This window comes from Centrocercus urophasianus, unplaced genomic scaffold (assembly GCF_019232065.1).
Source record: "Centrocercus urophasianus isolate 14NV4802_14NV808 unplaced genomic scaffold, USGS_Curo_1.0 seq_29, whole genome shotgun sequence".
Lineage (NCBI taxonomy): Eukaryota > Metazoa > Chordata > Aves > Galliformes > Phasianidae > Centrocercus > Centrocercus urophasianus.
The window spans coordinates 8,955,303-8,977,949 of NW_024884855.1; the positions used below are offsets into that span (position 1 = coordinate 8,955,303).

The following is a 22,647-nucleotide window of genomic DNA, read 5'->3' on the forward strand; positions in this document are numbered from 1 at the left end:
ACTACTGCACTGTCCCTGTTGAGGACTTAATGCCAAGGTCCCTCCTGCTCAAATTGCAACCCAAGGCCACGTGTCACTTGTTGTATTGGGTCAAATCATGACTGAAAAAAGCAGTGCCCCTTCTGCCCACCATTCCAGTAGCCTTGGGATTTTCAGCTTTTGCAATTCCAGTCTTGGCCTCTGTGGCTTGCACCCATCTGTAGGAAGATATGTAAATACACTGGCAGGGGGCCCGAGGGGCAGTGCTGGAGCTGCGCTTCCCAGCTAAAGGAGGGCCCAGCAGGGAAGGACCTCTGATTCACCTGCCCTGCTCTGCACGAGCAGAGTGACTCCACTAACTGGCTATTGAAATGTTTTCATGCCTATGTTTTCAAACATCTTAAACAGATGAATGCAAGCGTTCTGTGCCAGCTCAGGAGAGGCTGCATTTGCAGGATTGCTGCCGAGGGCTGTTTGACCTGAAATCTCAAGGACTGGTTTCTGTGAGCAGGGGAGGATCAAGCAGCAAAAGTGAGGAGCCGGTTGTGACCCCACTCATCCCAAGCTCTGTGCAGTCATTGCAGAGACAGCCAGCCAGCCCTCAGACCCAAAATGAAATCCACCAGCCTCAGCCTCCCTGCTCAATACCAGCTCTGAGCTAGGCTGTGAGGAAGCTGCAGTCACCTGGATGGTGGATGAAAGGACAAGTGGCTGCCCCCAGATTGCAGGGAACCAACACCAGGATGCCTTCATCCTGAACAGAGCCCTTCATCATTCTCACTACCTGGATGCAGTCACTTCTGCACAAGATCCTCCTTGCAAGGAAGGGGTTTTGGAAAGGAAGCTCAAGCAGTAGAAAGGTGACTGTTGTATAGACCAGTGTACACAGCAGTGAGTCCCCCCGTCTTCCCCTCAAAATCTGCTGCCTCCAGCCTTTTTTTCCCCACACCCTTTCCAAAGCATCAATGCACATGGTAGTTAATGGCTAGAAGATTTTGGAGTTAGAATTGTAAGATTTGTTTTCTTTGGGGTGGAGGGATACGAAAGATTGTTTTACTTTTCTAGAAAACAAATAACCAGCAGCAGCAAGGCAGCAAAAGTGACCCTGGATGTGGACTGGAAAGAAGAGCTGTCAGACAAGACCTGTGAAGCAGGCTCTGGCTGAGTGACCCAACCCAGATGACAGAGCCAGGGATGCCCAAGGTTCCCCTGATCACCTCCAGCCCAGCAAGTGCTGAACAGCAACCACTGCAGCTCAGCTAAGCCACACTTTTTATTGTAATCCATGCAATATGTTTGTGTTTTATAGTATGACAGAGGAAAGGATAAAGATAAATGTTAGACATAAACAAAAGCAAAAAGGTCATTTGTAACAGGTCCTGAGAAGGAAAGGCACATCGTAACCACTGAATTCAACAGAATGGAAACCTTGGACAGAGGAAGACAATTCTGGAAAGTGGAGAAGGGAGGGGGGTGTTTCAAGTTGGGCAATATGGAAGCAGGTTTGACAGCAATACGTATTTCCCCACCCACTGAAGTCTGCAGTTCAAATGTGTTTGGGGACCTCACTGTTCAACCAAACCACTTCCACGCTGCCATTGCTGGAGAGAGTCCAGGATGCCCATTCCTCCAGGCTCAGTCAGCACCAAGGGGCAGCCCAGGGCTCAGAAAGATCCTTCCTGCAGGGGTGAGCCGGGAGTGCTTCATGGGAGAACAAGGGATGGCAGCATTGCTGGTGACCTGTGGGTATTGCTATTTGCTGACATCAAACGCTGTGGGGCTGGGACAGGAGAACGGGTACAGCAGAAAAACAGTTGGCACAGAACCTGGCACATCTCTGTCAGGTCAGACACTGGAGGAATTGTAGCACCTCAGAGGGAAGCAGCAGCAAAACCAAGTGCTGTGCCTGATTTAAGGCAGCGATTGCTGCTTGTGATCCAGCACCAGGAAGCACAGGGATCCTGGAGCAGCATGAACGGCTCCATGCCACGCTGGGAAGCTGAAACTTCTGGGAACTGCCACAGTGGGAACCAGAACCAAATCAGCATTGAGTGCAGCACTGCACTTGCACTGCTGCTCCTAGGAGGCAACTAGGCACAGATCTCTTCAAGCACACAGCCCTGCTGCAGCAGATACAATGGCATCTTATCGTGGCTTGCAGGAGATGGCTCAGCTTCACTTTAGGATGGTTCTGTCATCACTTAGCTATAGCAGAGCCAGCCTTGCTCCTGGAACCAGGCGTAAGTGGGTATTTGCAAGTTAAAGAGTGAGCATTTAGCAGCCAAGATGTCTTCTTTAGCTCATTATCTGTACCCTATCCCAGTCCGCCAAAGCCATCCCAAAGGCTGCAGCTGGGCTGAAATAGGCAGCAAGAGCAGAGATGTGGGGTAGGCTGAACCCAGTGCCTTTCCTGAGCAGCATGAGCTGGCAGTGGGGCAGCAACCAGGCACAGGTCTCTGCCACAGTGTGCAGTACAGACAAGCAGGGGTCCCACAGCACTGGGGCAGGGACACAGCTCAAGAGGTTTTACTGAGATCTTTTGCCGTTGCCTCTATGGACTCTGCGCTGGCTCTGGGAAAGGGCTGAGCCATTGCTCGGCCCAGGATTCATTCAGTCTGTGGCACAGATTGTAAACTTTAGTCCCTGCTGAGAGATAAACTAGGTTTGGATCTGACCTCAAGGTGAAAGGCTCCTTATCTACTTCTGCCTGGCTGCTTGCTGAGCCTATTACAGCTGTCCCCATGCAGCCCAGCCCAGGGCACTGCAAAATCCCAACAGCTCTGGGGGAAAACCTCTGAAGGTCTAGCCCAGTAAAGCCTGTGTGAGGCAGGAGAAGGGGTAAACAGAAGCCAGGCAGCATCCTGCCATCACACTATTACCTCTACGTCTGACAGTAGCAATGCTGCACCATGCTGTGCTGTCATCTGCAGAGGTAATGGTACATGGTGAGGGTGTTCCATCCCACTGCCAGCACTCAGGCTCAGAGCTGCAAGGGGGTAGCGAGCAAGCAGGCAGTGCCCTATGGCACAGCTGCTTCCCAAAGGCCATAGGGAACAGTGAATAGCAGCCATGCCAAGTTGGCAGATCAAGCATTGAGCCCTGGAGAGGGGACCAGATCCCAGCAGTCTTACCCCTGTTGCTCTCAGGATACGACGATGGCTTGGAGCTCAGGGTATGGGGCACAGGCTGAGTGCAGGGCTGGAGCCGAGGGAGATGGGAGGAGCCTTCCTCTTCAGCTGTAGGAAGCCACCCTTGTGGGTGCTTTTCTCCTGGGCAAGCTGTGACTGCTGCAGCAGGGAGCAGAAGGGCAGCTGACAACCATGAGGGGCAACGTCTAGAAGGCTGAGCAGGAGCTGGCACCTGCGGAGAGCAGCATCCACAACCCAGCTGCACTGCATCCTCTTTGTGCACATGCTCTGCATGCTCTGCTGCAGTGGAAAAACCCACTCCTCACACAGCTCCTTTCTCCAGATACAGAGATCTCAGCATCCCAGTCAGATCTCTGCAGCCAGTCCTGGTGGCACCACCACAGCCTCCATGGTCTCACTGGCACCCCACAGAGCTGGGGCTCCTCCAGCACCTCCTTCTGGTCCTTGAGGTTTAATCCACAGCATCTCTCCCAGCTGCAGGAAGGAAGGGGGTTGATACCTTACAACCTCCCCTAACCAACATCACCTGGCAAGCTCACAACTGTTGCCAAGCAGAGGAGAGAGGATGAGGTACAGATGCATCCCCTGGTTTTGTCGTGGAGTTCAGTGGGAAAAATCATCCTCTTCCAGCTCCTGGCTTGGGGCAAAGGATGCTGAGGGGGCACATGTGCCCAGAGCCAGCCCAGCCTGTGGCCACTGTCATGCTCAGACATGGGCAGGGAAGAGAAGGTCATGCCCACGATCGTGCACCACACAGACACACTTTAAAAAAAAAAAAAAAAAAAAAAGGGAATTGTGAGTGTGGGAGGGGGTTTCCTGAGACCGCAGAGAAGCGAAGGCCGCGTTGAACAGGAGCGCTGGTGTCAGAGCAGAGCTGTCTTAAGGCTGCAAGTGTTCCAGGTACTGCGGCAGCGGGTTCTCCTTGACGTATTTCTGAATGTACCAGCAAGTCAGGTGAGCTTTCAGGTCCTCCTCCACCACAAAGTCCAGGGCTGCCTATGAGAGAGCACAGATGAGTTACAAACAGCCCATGCTGCCCCTCAAACAGAATCCTGTGCCAGAGGGCTGGGGGAGCATGGCTTCGGCCTCCACAGTGCCATGGGGTTCACAGTTCAAGCAGAGGAAAGCTGAGACCTTGACATACAGCCTGGTGTGTGCAACATCACAAAAGGGACCCATCCACATCATGCAAATGTCACCTTTGACACCAGTTTGCCATGGGGTCAAGGAGCAGCCATAACCCCAGAGTGTTGCCCCTCATTGCCCCCCACACTGTGCTGGCAGCCCCACAGCTGCGAGTCCCCAAAGTGGGGCCCAAGGCAGAGAAAGGACACATGTGGGCCTTGAAGCTTTGGGACGAGGGAATCCAGCTTGGGGGAGATGTTGGAACAGCCCTAAGGGGAAGCAGGGTGGGAGTAAGGGCTGCTGGCAGGGGAGGAGGAATGAGCAGAGGATGTGCTGGAACTCACCCAGCCCCTCTTGCAGCCAGAAATAGGAACATCTGACCACAGGTTTCCATCCAGCCCTCCAGCCCTGGGGGGGGGGAAGGCTTAACACCTCCCTTTCGAGTGCTGAGCCACCCCAAAATGCTCTCCTTTTACTCCAGGGCCTCACTTAACCTCCCCACACCTCTCCCTGCTATTGGATAGAAGCAGCTCCCCCAGGGGCAGCAGCTGTACCTTTGCAAGATGCTTGGCTATCCCTCTTCCCCGATAGGCATCCGGCACCTCGGTGTGCTGCAAGTCCACAATGCGCTTCCCCACGTATTCATAGAGCAGCACTGCTCGGTCGTGGCAACCTGGGGATGGGAGAGAGAGCTGAAGTTGGGACTGCCAAATCTGATCAGGGATCACCGGTTCCTTTCCCTCTACAGCATGGGCCACAACGTGGGACAAAGCTTCCAGCTCTGGTTTTGCATTTGGGACCTTTAAGGAGTGGGGGGGAGACACTGGAGCAGATGGGTATCCCATAGGGAAGCACACACAGGTGTGCAGAGTTGTGTGTGTGCACACTGACACACACACGTTTCCTGTTGCAACACCCTGACATTCTCACAGTTTAGATAGGTATAGATAGAGGAAGAAAGAAGTTTCAGCACACATGTAAATCAGAGGAGAGCTAATAATACCCCTCTGTCTCCATCTGCAGAGCCCAAACTCAAATTTGATTCATTTCTGGAGGGTTTCTGTATTTATATTTCCAAAACACAAGCTTCCAATCGATGAGAAACTCAATTAAAATAACAGAAACTTTTCCTTTCCCCCCAGTGCTTACTGGAGGATGAAGGGCCCTACCTTCACCTGCACTTACTGCACACCTCAGCTGAGCTCCATCCATTCACTTTTACTGCATTTCACTGGAAATACCTCCTTATGCCCTCTCTGTCCTGACATAGGGATTTGGAGGGAACCTCCACCCCACCGCCCAGCCCAGATGCAATCTTACACATCATTCCATAGCTGCAAACCTCGGCAGGGAAAAAAGGGAACTGTGCAAAGCCAGTCCCTGGGAGGGAGTTCTCAGGGCAGGATGGCACAGCAGCTATCCCAAGGAACCGTCCCCAGGCACACAGGCAGCCCTGCGGGCTGTGTGGCACATTCCTACAGACAGAAAGCACCGCATGCAGCTGAGTGGAGATGGCACAGCTGTCCCCGATGGCCCCACTCTGGAGCAGCACGGGGGGGCCCAGCTCGGCTGCAATTTCCTGCTGAGGAGCTCTAGTGACTGTAGCACTGGGAAAGCACAGTGCCATCTCAGTGCACAGCACCACCTCATCTCTTTCACCCCAGCACTGCAGCACAACCTGCTCCAGTTTTCCCATGGAAACTCTCAGTGATGCTCTCCAGCAAAGGGGCTGTGTTGGCTGTCTGTGGTGTTACCTACAGCCAAACTGAGGACAAATCATGACCTCCAAGATCACCATCTAGTCCAACCTGCCACCAGCACTGCCCACCAACCACGTCCCTCAGTGCCACATCCACATGCTTCTCAAACACCTCTAGGGATGCTGACCCCACCACTCCCTGGGCAGCAGATCCAGTGCCCAACCCCTCTTTCTCAGAATAAATGCTTCCTCCTATCCAACCTGAACCTCCTCTGGCACAATTTGAGGCCATTCCCTCTCATCCTATCCCATCGGGCTTCTCTCTGCCCTCCTTTCCAAGAGGAGAACAAAGCTTGGTCAGTCCAGCCACGAGCTGCTTTACTTCCATCTCTCAATGCTTCTGCTTTCGGGACACAAGGAAAAAGGCAACATGCTGATGTGACACAGGCGTTTCTATCAGCTTTAGGAAGCACACATAGCACTGTGGGCTCAGTGGAGAGAGATGAAGGGGCAAACACCAAGCACCACTCATTTTCTCCCATACAAGGAAGGCAGAGAAGAAGATTCTGAACATGAGCTGGCTGCCCTATCAGCTCAGGCTTCCCAGGGTCCACCCGTGGCCTTGGGCACCTCCAGGGATGGGCACCCACTGCTCTGTGAGCAGCGCCAGCTCCTCACCGCCCTCTGAGTGAAGAATTTCCTTTCCCTAATGTCCTATTTTGTCCCACCCATGTTCCCATAGCACTGGCTGCCCTCGTTTGATCCCAGCGCTGGCCGCAAGTGGTCAGGGGGAGCATCTTCTCCACGTACACCTCCTCCCGCTGCACTTTGTAATTAGTGGTTGGAATTAAAAGAGAAGAAGAAGAAAAAAAAAAAAAAAACCAACACAAAAACAGCCAAAATAACCTCGTCCGGCTGCTGGTGTTTATGGAAAACACCTCCAGACGTGTGCATAATTTCTGAATGATTTCTTTTCTCCTCAGTTGTTTAAAGAGAGCTGCCCGGCACGCAGGCATGGGGTCCCGGTGCTGTCCGTAGGGAGGACGGACGGCTGAAAGGTGTCACGGGGCCATAGGGAGGTGTCAGCAGCACGCAGCTGGGCGTCCCTTCTGCTGACCGCTGGGGGAGCTGCCGGAGATGCCCACTCCTCCCCCGCGGTGACCCACATCGAACCACGGGCAGGGAACCGGTGAGGGCCCCAGGATCGATTTGGGGGTACAGGAACGCCAGGGGGCACTGTCAGGAGCTGAGGGAAGGCGAGAAGAGCCCCGAAAGGCACGGGAGGAGAGGGCTGAGGAGAGCGGGGAGAGGAACCGTGGGAGCGGGGGGGCTGTGCTTGCCGCTCCCCCCTCCGTTACCGTTCAGCCGCACGGTGAACTGCCGCCGCTTCCGATCGTGTTCCACCTGGATGGGGCAGCCCTGCTCCAGGAGGCCGAGCGGCGCCGAGTGAGCCATGGCCGGGCCGCGGGGCTGTGCTGTGCGGGAGTGCGGAGCCGCGGGACACCGGGAGGAGAAGGCGGCGGGCGGAGCCGAGCCGGGCCGGGCCGTGGCGGCGGCACCGGGAGCTGCCACCGGCGCGCGGCCGCAGGAAGCCAGCTGTGCGCCACGTGCCCGCGTCGCAGCCAATGGCTGCGCTGCCGTTTTGTTTTGATACATTCGCCCGGCTCTTAAAGGGGCCGCTCCACGCTAAGCGCTACGCCGGGCCCCGGCGCCCCCGCGTGGGCGGTGCGGTCGCGGACAGCGTTGGGTGTCGGTTGTACTGCCCCGTCGGTGGTACTGCCCCGTGCCGCCCTCTGCCACAGGCACATAAGGAGCGGTTTGAAAGCGGTTGTGTGAAGCGCTCGCTGGCAATCTCTGCAGTCCCAAGCGTGTGCCGTTGCTCGTCCCAAACCCCCTCCCATCGTTGGAGCCCAAACCCCAGGGCTGCTTCTCAGATTGGGATGGCACAAAGCCGGGAAGGCCCATCCGGTTCCCACCTCCGTGACACGGGCAGTGCGTCACCGCCCGCAGCCCGAACGTGGGCTTTGGGAACGCTTCTAGGCTGTGCTGAAAGGCGGTGAATCTGCCACGTCTCTCATTAAGGTAATTACTCCCACTATTAACAACCGTGATTTATTTCCCATTTGAACCTTTCTAGCTTTAACTTCCAGCTGCTGGATGTTAACACTGTCACTGGGTCCAGCCCTGGCATAGGTGCAGACCCATATTTCCTATCCATATTTCAGACACGTTTTCCAGCTCTCAAACCGATAAAAAAAATGCTCTGCACAGCCTGGCTTGGAACTGCACGTGACTGCGCGAGGGCTGCGTTCGGTTCCACCCCCTCTTTCATGGCTATTTGGCTCGTGTTGGGAATTTCTGCCAGAAAAGATTGCTTCCTATAGAGCAGATCTCAGGAATGCTGCTGGGATAGGTCAGGGCTGGCTCATGGGAGACCCCAGGAGTGGGATCCCATGGGAATGAGATGGCATCACGACACCTGTGCAGGGTGACGTGGCTGCTATGGGTCCCCCCTTACATCAGTCCTGCTGGAAGCACATGCCCAGGCAGGTGAGCCTGATGCATGCAGAGACAGATAGTTGGGGGATTTTCCAAAGGGGCTGTGGAGGTTCCTGGCTGCCCCACACCTCTGATGCTGGAGTCCAGCGTCTGCAAAGCAGCACATGGGTATTGGTCAGCATCCTGCAGCACGACGCAGGATGTTACGAACTACAGCTTCTCCTTCGAGGCGGAGGGTGCTGCTTGCACCTGCCCTGGCTGCTCCCAGCAGGCTCCCGTCTCCTGCACTTGCATGGAGGTAACTGGGAGCTGAGGGAGCAAAAGGGAGTCCAGGTTCCCTTGGCATTGGATGATGTGCCCATGCGAGTAAAGTCCCAAGCAGCGCAGTGGGTTTCCTAAACGGAAAGGAAAGATATGAGAGGGTCCCGTGTTGTAGGGGTGCTGCTGGCCCCGCTGGGCTCACCCCGCCCGCAGGGCAGTTCCCTTTTTGCCCGCCCTACTCACTCAATCCTCTCCACCTTGCCCGACAACCAGAAAATTCCCCTCGCGGAGGCGGGCAGGGCGGTAGACCCACCCTCTCTCCCATTCTACCCAATCACTGCGGCTTTTCCTCCGCGAGGGGGCGTGGCTAAGCCCGATAGGCCCCGCCCCTTCGCTGTTCTTCCCCCGCCGCCGCCGCGCAGCGTAGGATCACGCCGGGAATCGTGCTGCGCCCTAGTGCTGCGGGGCCGCCGCCAGTCATGTCTGTGCCCAGAGGTAAGAACGGGGCCGCGGGGAGGGCCGGTGGGGTGCGCAGGGCTGCAGGCTGGGCCTCCGTGTGGTTCTTTGCGGGTGCCGTGCTCCGCGCCTGCAGCCCACGCTGTGTCCTAAGGGGCTCGGCGCCGCGGGGCTGGAAGCGGCAGAGAGCGGTGCCTGGCGTGCAGCATCCCCGTCCCGTGCGTGGCACCCGCGGGGAGGGCACGGGTGGGCTTAAATCCCCCTCTGCTGACCGTGGCCGTGTGCGGCGTTCCGGCAGCTCGGCGGTGTCCCGGTGATACTCGGGCGGTGGCTGCTCGCTGCCCCCAGGTGAGCCCTGAGCGGGAGGGTGCGGGGGGGATCTGTCTGGTGCCGGGTGGGGGACGCGCGGGGCGGACTCGCTGGGCGGGACGTGCTCGCTTATCACCGGAATGAAATGCGGGGGGTTTTCCTCGCTGGGGAGCGATGCCCTGGAAAGTCGCGGTCAGGCACCATGTGAGCAATGAACGCACCTCGGCGTGACTGCTTTTTTTTTTTTCTTTTTTTTTCTCCTCCCCCTCCCCCAAAATGACGCGTGTTTAACGGAGGGGATGTTGGCCTGGGTTTTCCGTTTGGTGTGTTAGGGGGGGGGGGGAGGTGAATCAGCAGCGATTTACGGCGCTGCGAGCGGAGCTGCTGACTCACGGCTGCGGGCAGTGCCCGCTGCGGGGCCGCTCAAAAGGCGCTCGGGAGCGCGCCCGGCCCGCACCTCTCCGGGAGCGCGCGTGGATGGAGGGCCGAGGTGAGCGCTGCGGGATGCGCAACGCACCGCGGTTGGGTCGTTTGTTTTCCGGAGCCGCTCCGTCCGTGGGATTATCGCTGCCTTTTGCTTCTGCCTTTGCTATTCGTTGCCCCGCAGACGGTTTGTTGGCTGCTTTCTAGGGGTGCTGGTGGGATGGCTGTGGGTATCTGTAGCCCGGAGCGTGACCCGCTGCCTTTTGGTGCTTTTGGGGTCATGCCGCTTTGCGTTCCGTGCTCGGGTTAAAAGGGTAACGAATGGGGAACGCTGTCCGCCGCTCTCGGGTCGGATCCTTCCGCCCCAAACCTCGCTGCCGTCATTCGGGTGTAGTCACGGGGCCGCCTGCTGCCTCCGGAGTGTTTGGGGCTGCGCGTGGCCGCCCGTGACACGCGTGATAGGAATGGTGCCGGGCGGGAGCAATCCTCGCGCTAAACATAGCTGCTGAGATAAACACCTTGTGGGGATTACGCAGGGCTTAGTGCCAGCATTTCTGCTCTCTTCCTCTTCCCACTGCCCGGATCTGATCCCTCGCGGGGAGAGAGGTGTGTGGGAAAGGGATGTGAGATAACGTGGAATGCCGAGCAGCAGGGCTGGGGTTTGCTCCGATGTGCCCAGGCTCTCCCAGCTGTCCCACGTCAGCAGCGCAGCCTCGGGTGGTGTTTTAGGAGCTGTGTGGTCCTTTGGGGTCAGTCGGGTTCTCTGCTTTCTGGTCTGATTTTGTGGCTGGGGGGCGGTGTGGGGTTTTGGCCCCGTAGCTTTGCTGTTACTATGCTGATATGGGCAGACTGCTTGCTGGAGGGGCATGGAATGGGATCTGTTCTCTGGGGGAGGTTTTAATCCACCAACCAGAAGTTTGGGGTTTTACCAGCCTGACTCAGTGCTGCTTGTGGGTATGCGTGGGGCTTGGTGCAGTTGGAGGCTGAGCCAGAGGTTCTGGAGTGCAAAAATGGCTTTTTTTTTTTTTTTTTTTTTTTTTTTTTTTTAAATGGAAACTGGAAGTTCCTATTCTTTTTCCTACTCTTTCCTTTTTATCTGTAGCTCCAAGGAATGTCCAGCGAAAGGGCACAGCTGCTGGTACTTCTCTCCCCCAAGGAACATGCCAACAATTGGGCACAGCTGTAGGTGCCACCCCAGCACCTTGCTGGCCTTGTTTGGCAGTGGATCCTGGGCTCTGCTGCCCTGTCCCCAGCGGGGATGGGGGTTTGTGGAGCAGAGGTGGGGGTTTGTTGCCCAGCAGTGCAGGCAGACCCCCTCTCACAGCTCAGATGCGACATCAAGGCTGCATGTCTCTCTGTGGGGTGAGCTGTAGTGTCTTCGTTACATCCTTATTGCAGGAGCGGATGGATGGACATCACTTTGGTCATTGTTGTAGGGATTGCCCTTGTGTGCTGCTGGTTTAGGGGAATGCTGTGATGGTGAGCATTGTGCTGGCTGCAGGCAGCTGGAGGTTGGAGTGCTGCTTCTAGGGATTGCTGCAGCAGCCCCACAGCTTTGAGATGAGCGGGGCCAGGGCTGTCCAACAAGACACCTGAACTTGGTTTTAAGGGCTGGGGTTGGATTTCTCCAAAGAAGGAATGTGTGACCTTGGGTGCGTGTGATGATGTCCCCACATCCCTGGTCTCTCTGCTCTGTGGTTTTGTGACTCCTCATAGCAGAGCAGCTGGCAGCAGCTGGCTGTCACTGTCACTGCTGGGGGGAGATGAGATGGGGGGATCTGTCCCCCATGGGTTGCAGCGAGGTCGCCTCAGCTCTGTCCTGTGCTTCAGCATCTTGGGTGAAATGCTTATATAAAAGTCTGTATAAAAAACAGATATTCAAAGGACAAATTTTCTTTAAAAACACAACTTGAATGGAAGAGTAAGCAGGATGAGGAGCAGACACAAACTTAGCAGAAATTGTTTGTGGAGTATCCACCCTTCCTGCTCCCCCTACCACCACCACCAAAAAAAATCTCCTTTAGGGAAAGAGGAAGCACAGTGCTCATTGTAGGCCAGGGGCTGCTGACCTGGGCTGTGGTTTGGCACTGCTGTCACCGCCTGTGTCCTATACAGCTGTGTGATGGACGTGCTGCATGTCTCTCTGACCCTGGGTGCAGGATGCTGTCTGTCTCAGAGTGGCTGACATTATTAGGAAATGTAAAGCTTGTTGTTATCACTTCTTGTGCATCCTGAGGGTTCAGGCTTCTAGGAAAGAATACAAACCATCTGTAGCCAGCTTGGGTCCTGCTGCTGTCCCTGCAGCAGCACAGCGAGCGGAGCTGAGCTCAGGCTGTGCCCCTTTGCTGGGCTCCCCCTGCAGAATTTTTCCCCATTTTTTTTCCTATTAGAGCTCACTGTTGCAGGCAGACTCATCTTTGCAGGAAAGCTGAGGCCAGCTGTGCTTGGATGAGTGGGCATCGTCCCATGCCCACAGCTCTGCCTGCTGCCATGCAGGAGCGAGGGCTCCTGTGCAGCCACCAAAAGTGACGTGGCTCCTTCTGCACGAGCCGGATGTGTTCCCCGCAGAGCCTTTTTAAGAAAGTCACTTCTGGAGTTAGAAATCCCCCACTGCCTTGCAGTGCTTGGTTTCCCTCTTGAAATGCTGCCAAGTTGTGCTTCAGCCAAAGAGCAAAGGAAGGGTCTGGTGCTGGAGTGCTGCTAGGGTGAGGCAGCAGCCCCATGCACCCATTCCACTTCTGCTTGTAAAGCCTGTGCAGCTGCGAGGCATGTCTAGTGCACGCATGCTTGTTTGGGAGGCTTTTAAGGCTTCCTTGGTCTCTGCAGCTCAACCTGATCACCCATTGCCGTTGTCACCTTGGCTGCCCTGTGCCACACCCGATGGATTGCTGTCCCCACTGCAACAGTTTGCTGCTTGCAGGTCGTGAGCACAGTGTAGCATGAAGGGTGCAGGTACACACAACAATGTGCACAGATAGCTCTGTGCTGTGCTGTCTTTGGCAGCACTCATTTTCCCAAGGGCTGGAAGCAGCAGCATGCTGCCAAAAAAAGGAGGCAGCAGAGCATGCTTTGTATTGCAGCTTTGCAGCGTCTCCAAGCCTTCCTGTCCATGTTTTGGGTCAGCCCTTATGGCTTTTGGCTTTGAGCAGCCTCAGCTCACTGGGGGGGCAGCTGACACCTGGAGGGCTGTGCACTCCCCTGCCCCACAGCAGCTTGAAGCAGGGCTGGCTAATTGTGCTGCTGCTTGGCATGGGGATGGTGACTGAAGGAGCTGCTGCTGGAAATTACAAGTGCGCTTCCACAGCAATTGGTTGTCAGCCTGATGCACGCTCTGAGTGCTCCGCTCCCCTCCAGCTGCTCTTCTGCCTGTCCCACTTCTGCAGGAGCTCACCTTCAATTTTGGATCACTGCAACATTTCTCGTTAGGTGACTGTGGGGTTTCCCAGGAGTTTTACAGGTATTCCCCGTAGTGCGTCGCACAGCTTTGACATTGCGCTGTCTCCTCCCAGCTCCATGTTGCATCCTACTCCTTTCCCCAAAGGAAAAGCACTGGTTTCAGGCTCAGCCCTCAGGGGTTTAAAAAAAAAAAAAAAAAAGTGTTTGGTTTTTTTTTTGTTTTGTTTTGCTTTAATTTGTTCCGTTTTAAACTGGAAGTGGTTCTTGGAAGCACTGAGTGCATCTCAGGCATTGAGTCAGCACCAGGGCTGAGCCGGATGCTCAGCACCAGCCCCTGTGTGGGGTGTAGCCTTCCTGGGTACTCTGCTGGAAAGGACCAGTGCTGCTGCTTCCCACTGGAGCTTTGGGAATGGTGCAGAGAAAAATCAAATCAAATCTGCCAGAATGGGAGCTGTGCCCTTCCTGCTGGTGGGCACTGGGGCGCCATGGGACAGAGAGGGACATTTTTTGGGAGCGGTGCTCAACTCTGTGATGAGGGAGATAGGAAGAATGGTTGCTGTGAGTTTTGCATGCCTTCTGAGCTCACATTTTGCAGCCCTTACTGATAGGGATTTGATCTCCCCCAGCAGCTGGGGCTGTCGTGGATGGGATGTGGGTGTCTGTCCCTGGGATGGAGAAGCTGTGGAGGGAGGGTGGGAGGTGTTGGGCAGGGATGGAGCAGAGTGCAGTGGTGTGAGCAGTGAGTGCACCCTGCATTGCTCCTTTCTTCCACCTCAGCTGTGTGCATGGATGTAATCAAGGGAGAAGTGGGACTAAAAACAGCAGATGAGACCATCGGGTCTGCAAGGCAGAAATGCATCTGCTGCTGCAGATGGGGTTCAGGTGCAGTGTGATTTCCTGCCCCCCAGTGATGCTGGTGGTGATGGATGGTGCTCCCAGCACAGCTCCTGCAGGGTGCTGCTCCCAGGAGATGCTCTGCAGCTGCTTTGCGCTGGGGTTTTGCACGTATTTGGCTGCACCACTCTTAGTGTGCATGCAGTGTGTCCTGTCTTGCCACAGTGTAAATTCAGCTGAGGGCTGCTTCTGAGCTCCCCTAAGATAGACTGGGCTGTGCTGGTGGGTTTCCATGAGCTGTTGGGGTCTGTGTGCTATGGGATTTCTTGTGGGATATTGGGTTTCAGGCTCTATTGCTAGTCCAGAGCATCCACCCGGTGCCTCTGGCCCCATCACACATCCCTGTGTGAGCAGGGAGATGGGTGGGAGAGGGTCTGGCAGCAGGCTGCTGCTTGAGCTCATTGCTGTTGTTAAGGGTGTGCTCTTCCCCTCATTGAAGCCCAGCAGGGAGCGGTGGGTGAGGTTTTGAGCTTTGATTTCCCAGAGCCCGGCAGTGGGGCGGTGGCCGTAGGCACTGACGCCCAGTGGGGTCAGCTCTGAGGAAATGGCATTTCCCAGCCGTTGTTCTGGGGCTGTGTGAATTCACAGAGCGTCTCCATCCTGTGCTGGAAACAGCATTGTGGAGCAGCTGTGGTGCTGAGGGGGGACATGGCAGTGTTGTCCACCTCAGATAAGGCGCAGTGCCACCCGAGAGCAGCTCTGCATCAGCATCCTCTCTGATGATCTCCCCTTGAAACTGTATCCCAGGAGCAGTTCAGCTCCCAGAAAATACCTCCCACGGTCCTCCTGGGATGCGTATGAGCACTATTTAAGCTCAGAGCTGCTCATGACATTGGTATGTGCCTTCACCTCGACCTCTGACTTTTTTTGTGCCCGCTGTAAGCAGTGCTGGTTTTGGAGGGGGAAAAAGGGAGAGCAGCAATGCTGTGCCATGCTCTGTGCACGTGCATGCAGAGAAGTGGGTGACTTCTCCACCCCTCCCACGCTATCTCCAAGCAAAATCCATGCAGCCGTTTATATTTTGCCAGCAGAGACGCCGTCCCAGTTGTCACCCGGGAATAGCTGCTGGTATTGTCATGGAACAATATTTCCACTATTTGTTGTGGTAATGGTTGTTAGTGGCACAGCAATTAGCACGGCACCTGCAGCACTGAGAAGCCCAGCCTTGTGCTGCCCAGCACCGCTGCTGCGGACACCGAGCGTGGGTGCAAACATTTGCATCCCTCATGACCCACTCTGCATGCAATAATTCTGCACGGGGCTGTGGGATTGCATTGTTTGAGCTCTGTGCTGGGGTGGGCAGGGGCACCATGGGGGTCTTCAGGGAGCAGGATGGAGTGGAGCTCCCTGCAAGAAGGGTGGGCTGGGTTGGGATGCATGGTGCCAGCGCTGCGCTTCAGTGGCTCCCGGAGCTGCTGGACCCCCCCCTTCCTGGTTTCCTGTTGACGTCACCACTATTTCACTGCTGCAGTTTGTACAACTGTTGGAGCTTTCGAGTGTAATCGGAGTGGAGCCACTGCCCTCGGCTCGCAGGGTCCCTGCACTGCAGGCTGCATCCAGCTGTGCAGCCCTACTGCAAGCTAAGCGCCCTGAGCCCGCTGCTCTCCCCACCTCCTCACCCCCTGTTCTCCCCACTGCCGGGTGTGCGCCGTTTCTGTTCTTCATTTCTGGGAAACCATGGACAAGAAGCAAGGTATGTGTTGCAACCTCCGAAAAGCGTGCTGGGGGCGAACGAAGGGCTGGTCCTGGCCCTCAGAAGGGACAGTGCAACTCCTTGAGCTCAATCCGTGCAGATTTCCATCTTTCCGCCAGCTCCGGTGGGGGGTGGGGGTGAGCTCTGCATTTGCAGCCAAGCATATCTATTTTTGCAGCCAGACATCTATTTTTAAAGCTCTGCAAAACCTGCCTTTTTTTCTTGCATGGGGCTGAAACACTGCATCTTCACTGCACAGAGCCAGCAGTGCTCAAGGAAACGCGCAGGGCAGCGCTTGCTCCCAGCAGCCTTGCACGCCTGTTGCAGCAGAGCCAGCACCTTGCTCCCTGCAGGCAGCTCGCTGCTGCCCAGAAGCTTATTCCCTTAGCACTCTTTGTTTGGGGGAGGTTGCATAATTTTTTCTTATTACGTTCTTTATTTTTTTTTTTTTCTTCTGGCTTTCCCTCTGCAGCATTGGGCCCCACCCTTCAGCTCTCCGTGGGTCGAGGGGGGGGTTGGATATGCTCCAACCCCTTTCCCAGCACCAGCACAGCCATGCAGCAGGGCTGGACCTGGAGCCTGGTGCTGGGGAGGTTTGATTTCAAAGGTCGGCTCGGGCAAACAGCCGTATTGACAGTGCTTTGGGTTGTCCTGCTTGCTTCTCTCCACCCACACGGAGTGAGAAAGAGAAACCTGCTGGGGAGAGGTGCGGAGGAACCAGGCTGGAGTTGTGGTGGCTGAGATGAGGGTTTTGGTGATGAATGAATGCGGTTCCAGGAAATGTCTGCTCTTAGCTGGTGGAGACTGCAGTGCAAGGGGGAAAAAGAAAATGCCAGTTTCTTTTTTTTCTTTAGGAGGAAATGGGGACTTTCTTAGCATAGAGGATGTAGTTACGTGCTCGTGGCATCACGTGGTGACAAGTGTGGCCACATTGGGGACTTCTGTCAGCTCGTGTTCCCAGTGCAGAGCTGGGAGCGGCAGGAATGTGTCCCCAGTCTGCTCCATGCACGTGCTGCTGCTTTCAGGCTGTGGAAGTGGCCTCAAGCTGCTGTGAGCAGTGGGTAACACTCACAGGCTCTGTGCTGCACCTTTTCTTCTGCAGAAACCCTGCAGAACAAGAGCATCCCCTTGCTTACAGGCGATGGAGAGTATTCTCCTCATCCCAGCCGTGGGAGGGAGGTGCTGGGAGCTGGCAGCTGCTGTGAAGCGGGGAGCAGCTGCCTGTGGAGTCACTGGGATTGAATTGCAAGGTCGTGCTGTGCCCGTCCCACTGCACAGCGTTCCTCTGGTGGTGGGCATGGAGCTGGGCAGTGGGATGGGGCTGGGGCTGAAGGTATGTGAGTGCTGTGGTGGGTACAGGGAGAGCAGCAAGATGCATCCCTGCTTTGGCTCTCGAGGGTTTGGGAGCAGCATTCCAGAAGGAGAGCAGTGTATTTTATTTTGGTGTGGGCTGATGTGATGTGCTGAGGTGGGTTTTCTAGCCCGTGCTTTGGCAGCTATAGGAAATGCTTTTGGGTGCTGGGTGCAACCACTGGGAAGAGAATGCTGCTGGCCCTGCAAAGTGGTGCTGCAAAGCATAGGGCAGTACTTTGGGGCTGCACAAAGCCCTCCTTGCAGCAAAGTGTGAGCTCTGCCTCATGGGGTGTGACTGATGTACAGAGACATTGTGATCCTCCTGTGTGGTGCAGAGGTTTTGCACAGGGGATCTCCCCATCCTGCACAGAGCCACTCACCCATGCTTGCAGATGCTGTGTGTGTAAGGGTGAGTGCATGGATCCCAACCTTGAGCTCCCTGTAACCCTGATCCGTGGGGCTGATGCTGCAGCCTCTGGCACAGTGTGGATGCTTCTCCCCCTGCGTGAGTCACCGCTGTGCTCTGACCCAGCACTGTCAGGGAGCTGCACAGAAGGAGCATTGTGCTCCTGCTCGGGGTTACTATGGCAATTGGGGAGAGGGAGAGCAAACATACTGCATAATAGCAGCCAGGATGGGGGGCATTTCAGAGCTTGGTGTGAAGGGAGGATGCAGATGGAGGGTGTTCTGTTGGTGCTTCCCAGGGTGTGGGGTGCATCGAGCCAGCAGGACTTGGAGGTGCTTGCTGAGCACAACTTGGGGTTGTTTTGGGGGCATCTAGCAGCTCTGCATACACAGGGTGGTGCATGCATGTTATTGTCTGCATCTTGGGATGGGATTGCGTGCCCTGTGGAGTTCTCCCTCCCACTGGCTGCAGAGGAAGCTGCAGCCCCATGTCCCAGCTCTCTGCCCTTCCCTGGCTGCAGGAAGGGAAGGCACTGCTGAGGCAGAGGGCAGCGTCTTGCATTTGGCTGCATTTTGTGTTTGCACAGCCAGGTATTTTGCAGTGCAGGACTATTTATAGCTCCCTGTCCCATCCCAGCTGGGTATGGAATTGGGAGCAGCCTCATGGAGCAGGTGCTGAGACGCACAAAGGACTTGCAGGGCTCTGGAGCTGGTGCTGCAAACCACAGCAACCCCATATCCCTGTGGGTCAGCACAGCAGGGCTCCAGCTCCTTCCTGTTTCAGTGCAAGGTCTCAACCTGTGCACACTGATCCTAGTGTTGTGACTAGCAGCTCCTGCCCTGTGGTTCCCCTTAGTGTCACATGGAGTGTTCCCTTTCAGGGTCAGAGTTGCCAGTTGCTGTATGTGAGGCTTGTTGGCCTTTGTCCTGATGGCACAGAGCAGGGCTGGCTGCTTCCCTGCCTCCTGCAGCATGCTCACAGGATCTGTCTCTTCCTTGCCCAGCTGGGAGTGTGATGAGAAATGGGTCAGTGCTTCCCAAAATGGGATCTGCTGGGAGCACATTGAGGTGCTGTCATGGCCCTGGGCACAACCAGTGGCATGGGGACATCTGGTGGCTGTGCAGCCCAGGACAGGGTTGGGTGCCAGCTACCCCGTGGCGTGTTCCTCTGCTCCTGTCTGGCACCATAAGGGATGTATGGTTTGTATTGAGTTCTTTGGAGTGTGAGCACTGACCTGATGTCTCCCTGCTCTCTTCCAGATTCCAAGGGATCCCTGGAGCCACACAAACCGGGTGAGTGCCTAGCAGACAGAGCAGTTTCACCCCCTCTCCTAAATGCCAGCGAATCCCCCCCAAAAGAGGAACACTTAATGGCCATGGGGGGTGAAGACTGCTGTGGGGATGGCTGGAAGCGGAGTGTGAGAGTTGCACACCCTGCAGACCTGGGCCTGGTGGCTGCAGTTGTGGGGATGTCGAAAGGAAGGAAAGTTTTAAAAATGCCCATTGCTTATGTGTGCATCTTCTCTTGCAGTGAAGGGCAAGAAGAAGCTGAGGATAACATGTCCTCCCATCAAGCAGCCCCCTGTCAACACCACGTGAGTGCCTGCTCCTGCAGCCAGTTCTAGGAGCTGCAGTGAGCTGTCTCAGGCCATGTGGCCATAGAAGTGTTACCACACACATCAGCTGGTTGGGGTTTTTCAACTGGAGCTCTGGCTTCTCAGTGATGAGGAGGAATTGCACTTGTGCACACGCATAGATTCTGTGTGCCTCTGGGAGCTGTCTGCAGGGCTAGGACCTGCAGCAGGTGCAGGGGTGAAGGTGCTGGGTGCAGCGGAATAGCCCCTGCCCTCAGCTGGTGGCATCCCCTGCCCTGTGCCTTGGCCTACGTGAACCCATGTTGGTGCAAGGAGGATGTGGAAGCCTTGTTGTTCCCCCCTGCTGTGCTTGGGGCTGGTGCCTGCCTGCATTTCAGGCACTGGGATTTCTCTGTGCCCTGTTTTCTGCTGCTTGGTACATTGTTATGCTGTGTTTGGGGGGGCAGAACCAGGGTGGCACTGCTAGGTTTGACAAAAAGCAGATGGCTGAAATTCCTCCTCTGTGATGTATCTCCACCACCAAGCTCTGCTCTGTCCAGAGAACCACAAAGCTCTGAGGGAGCAGCGAATCCCTCACTGGGGGCTCATCCCTGGATCCCCAGGCTGGGCAGGTTGCCTGGAGCCAGGAGCTCCCTGTTAACAGCCCACAGCCTGGTGTGTAGGCAGAGCCCTGCATGCAGAGCTGTCTCCCTCTGTGCCTGAGTTTCCCTGGAGCAGATGTCAGCTGCAGTTTGCAGGGTGCTTGCATGCCCAGAGCATTCCTGTTCACACTGGTTCTAGGCCCCTACCGTTCCTTTTCTCTGCACTTTTCAAGGCACACTGCAAATATTTGCACAGTGCCAATGCTTTTGCTGCAAGCCTGAGCACTTCCTTGAAGGTGCTGCAGCGCTCTGATGGGAATGAAGATGAGGAGCAGACTGCCCAGTTCCCAGCTGATAGTGTCGGAGGAGTTGAACACAGGAGCAGGGCAGAAGGATGAAAAGGACAGTGTGTGCTTTAAATCCCATACTGACAACAGGGGGGAATGGGAAGCTGTGAGGAGGGGAAAAAAATCCATAAAGGAAGACTTTTGCCTACATGGTGTTGTGCAAAGTGTGACGCTGCTGGCTGCTCCGCATGCCAGGCTGCCTGGAACAGGCTGTCAAGTGTACACAAATGACTCAGTGCAGAGGAATTACCTGTTGTTTCCTAGGCGTGTTTGGGGCGACGTGGCTGTGCTCTTACAACACCTGCCTGTCAAAACACGACAGCTGCTCCTCTCCCCGCATGGGGACGGTTTCATAGCTTTGATGCAGCCTCACCTCGCTGCTCCCTGGGCTCCTGCTGGTTCTGTGGGTGGTGGTGGCTCGATGAAAGCCTTTGGGAGTGTTTGGAGGGGGCTGGTGTGCACCCATAACAATGCACTGTGGGAAGCAGTGGCCGAAAGCACCTGGGGGCACATGAAACCTGGCACTGGAGAAGGGGGTTTTGAGGTTGTGCTTCTTTCTGATCCCCTCTCTCCTTGCAGGCCGCCAAGGAACTTGGACTCCAGAACCTTCATCACCATTGGAGACAAAGTATGTGTCAATGTTCTTGTTTCCAATTCTGCTTGCCTCCTGTATGGGAGTAGCATGGATCAGGCTGCCATGACAACTTGTCAGATTGGATCTTTGTGATCCCAAGCAGACTTTAAGCTCCAGTATGTCCTCCTGGTGCAGCCTCATGGGATGCATCTTTGGAGGGGTTGAGGTGTCCTCAAGCAGGGGACCTTCCCCTGTTGGCTGTGGGTTTGTGCAAGTATTGAGATCAGGGAAATAGGCACGTGTGGGTTGAGGCTTTGCCCTTAGTGGGATCGTGCTTGCTTGGCAGCCTTCTCACTTTTACCCAGTCTGGCTGTGCCCTGCTGTCCCAGCCCACGTCCCCTTTGTCCCTGTTGCTGCTGGCATCCCACCAGAAGCTGGGCTCAGAGTTCCTCTCCAAATCCTTTCCAAGCTGCCTGATGAAAAACGCTGCTAGAAATAGCTGCCGCCTCCTTTTTATTTAATTCTCTTGTTACAGGCTCTCCTGGGGCTGCAAACAACCTAAAAATACGGGGTGTTGGGTCAGTCCCATCCTTGGTGCAAGGTTTTAGGTTTTGAGGGGAGAGAAGCAGCCTGGGCTGGGTGCAGGGAGCAGCCCTGCTGCTGGTGTTGTGTTCTAGCTGTTGTCGTGTGTATTAGTGGCTTGGGGAGAGTGCACAGAGTGTGCAATGGGAGAGCTGCAGTTCTGCGGGCTGTGCCCTTCCTGCAGTGCAGTTCTGAGGGGTTCTGCATCTGTGCTCTGCCTGCCCTGAGATGTGCAGCTCAGGTTTGCTCTGGGTGCTTCAGAACAACGCAACGTGGGATGGAGGAGTGGTGGGTGCAAGGGCAGCTTCGGGTTGTGAGATGAAGGGTGATTGATCCATGCAGAGTAAAGGGTAACGGGGTGCAGTGTGGGGTTCTGTTCTGTTGGTTCTTTGTCTCTGCAGCTGGGCAGGGCCATGATGGTTCCCAGAGTGTGCTGGGAACTGCCAGTGTCTGGGGAAGCCTGCAGGTAAATGCCGGAAACAAAAACACAATGCCCTGGAACAGTCATAGAACATATGTCCTGAAAAGCACCACTGGGTCCTTCCTGGAGGCTCCTGCAGGAGCTGTAAACCTGCACTGTGCCTCTGCCCAGGGCAGTGAGGTGGGGGCTGCATGAGTCCCATAGTCCCATTGGATCCACTTCCCTGTGCCATGCAGCATAGCTTCCTGCTGAGCTCAGCCCCAGACCTCCCTCAGCTGCCCACCATTCCCATCTGGCCCAAATTAGTGGGGCTGGTGGTTAGCATGGCCACCAGCCTGGTAGCCCTGACTCCCAGCACGCTGCTGCCCTTCTGCTCTGGGTGCAACACTGCTTCTAATGCTGTGCAGTGCTTTTCCCACCCTTTGCTGCTGCAGGGTCAGTTTGGCATCCCGGTGTTATTTTTGTTCCCTGGGACCGGAGGGAAGCTGCAGGCTGGATGAAGTCCTGCCTGGTTGAAAGGAGGTCTGTAACTTATTAAGAGCGATGAATGCAGCCTCCAAAAATAGCCCATGTCTCACTCCAGCAGTGTATGCCCTGCCCAGCAGAGCAGACAATTACAGGGCAACGTGTGCTGGGGGGAACTTGTCTGTGGGATGTGCAGAAACTCACTGGCAGAGAGGCACTGAGCCTTGGGCCTCTTCCAGTGACATTGTGCCCTTTGGCAAATCCCAATCTCTAGCTTAAAAGGGGTATTCAGTGAGCCCCAAGGGAGCCAAAAGTACATCCATCTGCTCTAAGCATGGTGGGCTGCTGGAATCCTGTAGGTGCTGGGGTTTAGGCATGCTCTGTGTGGCTGAAGTGCAAGCAGTGAACTTTGCCTTTACAGTAAGTGTGCTCCTGCCTGAT

The 22,647-nt window shown here is 55.7% G+C and overlaps 2 protein-coding genes across 4 annotated transcripts in view; one reads left to right on the top strand and one right to left on the bottom strand.

Moving 5' to 3' along the window:
• Positions 1-1,239: 1,239 nt before the first annotated feature.
• Positions 1,240-7,424, bottom strand: NATD1 (N-acetyltransferase domain containing 1). Its single transcript, XM_042828005.1, has 3 exons — positions 7,311-7,424; positions 4,808-4,926; positions 1,240-4,124 (listed from the first exon to the last, which is right to left on the bottom strand). The coding sequence occupies exons 1-3, from the start codon at positions 7,405-7,407 to the stop codon at positions 4,008-4,010; spliced, it is 333 nt and encodes a 110-aa protein (XP_042683939.1). The 5' UTR covers positions 7,408-7,424; the 3' UTR covers positions 1,240-4,007.
• A 1,698-nt stretch (positions 7,425-9,122) lies between these two features.
• MAP2K3 (mitogen-activated protein kinase kinase 3) overlaps positions 9,123-22,647 on the top strand; it is a 21,701-nt gene continuing 8,176 nt past the window's right edge. Inside the window, exons 1-4 of one of the 3 annotated variants that reach the window (XM_042827982.1) lie at positions 9,123-9,207; positions 18,902-18,934; positions 19,173-19,236; positions 20,744-20,792. In XM_042827982.1, the coding sequence (XP_042683916.1) occupies positions 9,192-9,207; positions 18,902-18,934; positions 19,173-19,236; positions 20,744-20,792 (162 nt within the window). In that variant the 5' untranslated portion in view covers positions 9,123-9,191. Of the gene's footprint in view, positions 9,208-9,928; positions 9,968-15,698; positions 15,884-18,901; positions 18,935-19,172; positions 19,237-20,743; positions 20,793-22,647 lie in introns of those variants that run through there. The other 2 variants (XM_042827983.1, XM_042827981.1) reach the window with 2 other exon arrangements.

What these genes read in the sequence shown, in the direction of transcription:
- NATD1 (XM_042828005.1), bottom strand. Translation starts at nt 7,407, where the DNA reads ATGGCTCACTCGGCGCCGCTCGGCCTCCTGGAGCAGGGCTGCCCCATC. An exon ending in GTTCACCGTGCGGCTGAACG is followed by an intron (nt 4,927 to 7,310) that starts GTAACGGAGGGG and finishes TCCCATCCCCAG; the next exon opens with GTTGCCACGACCGAGCAGTG. An exon ending in TAGCCAAGCATCTTGCAAAG is followed by an intron (nt 4,125 to 4,807) that starts GTACAGCTGCTG and finishes GCTCTCTCATAG; the next exon opens with GCAGCCCTGGACTTTGTGGT.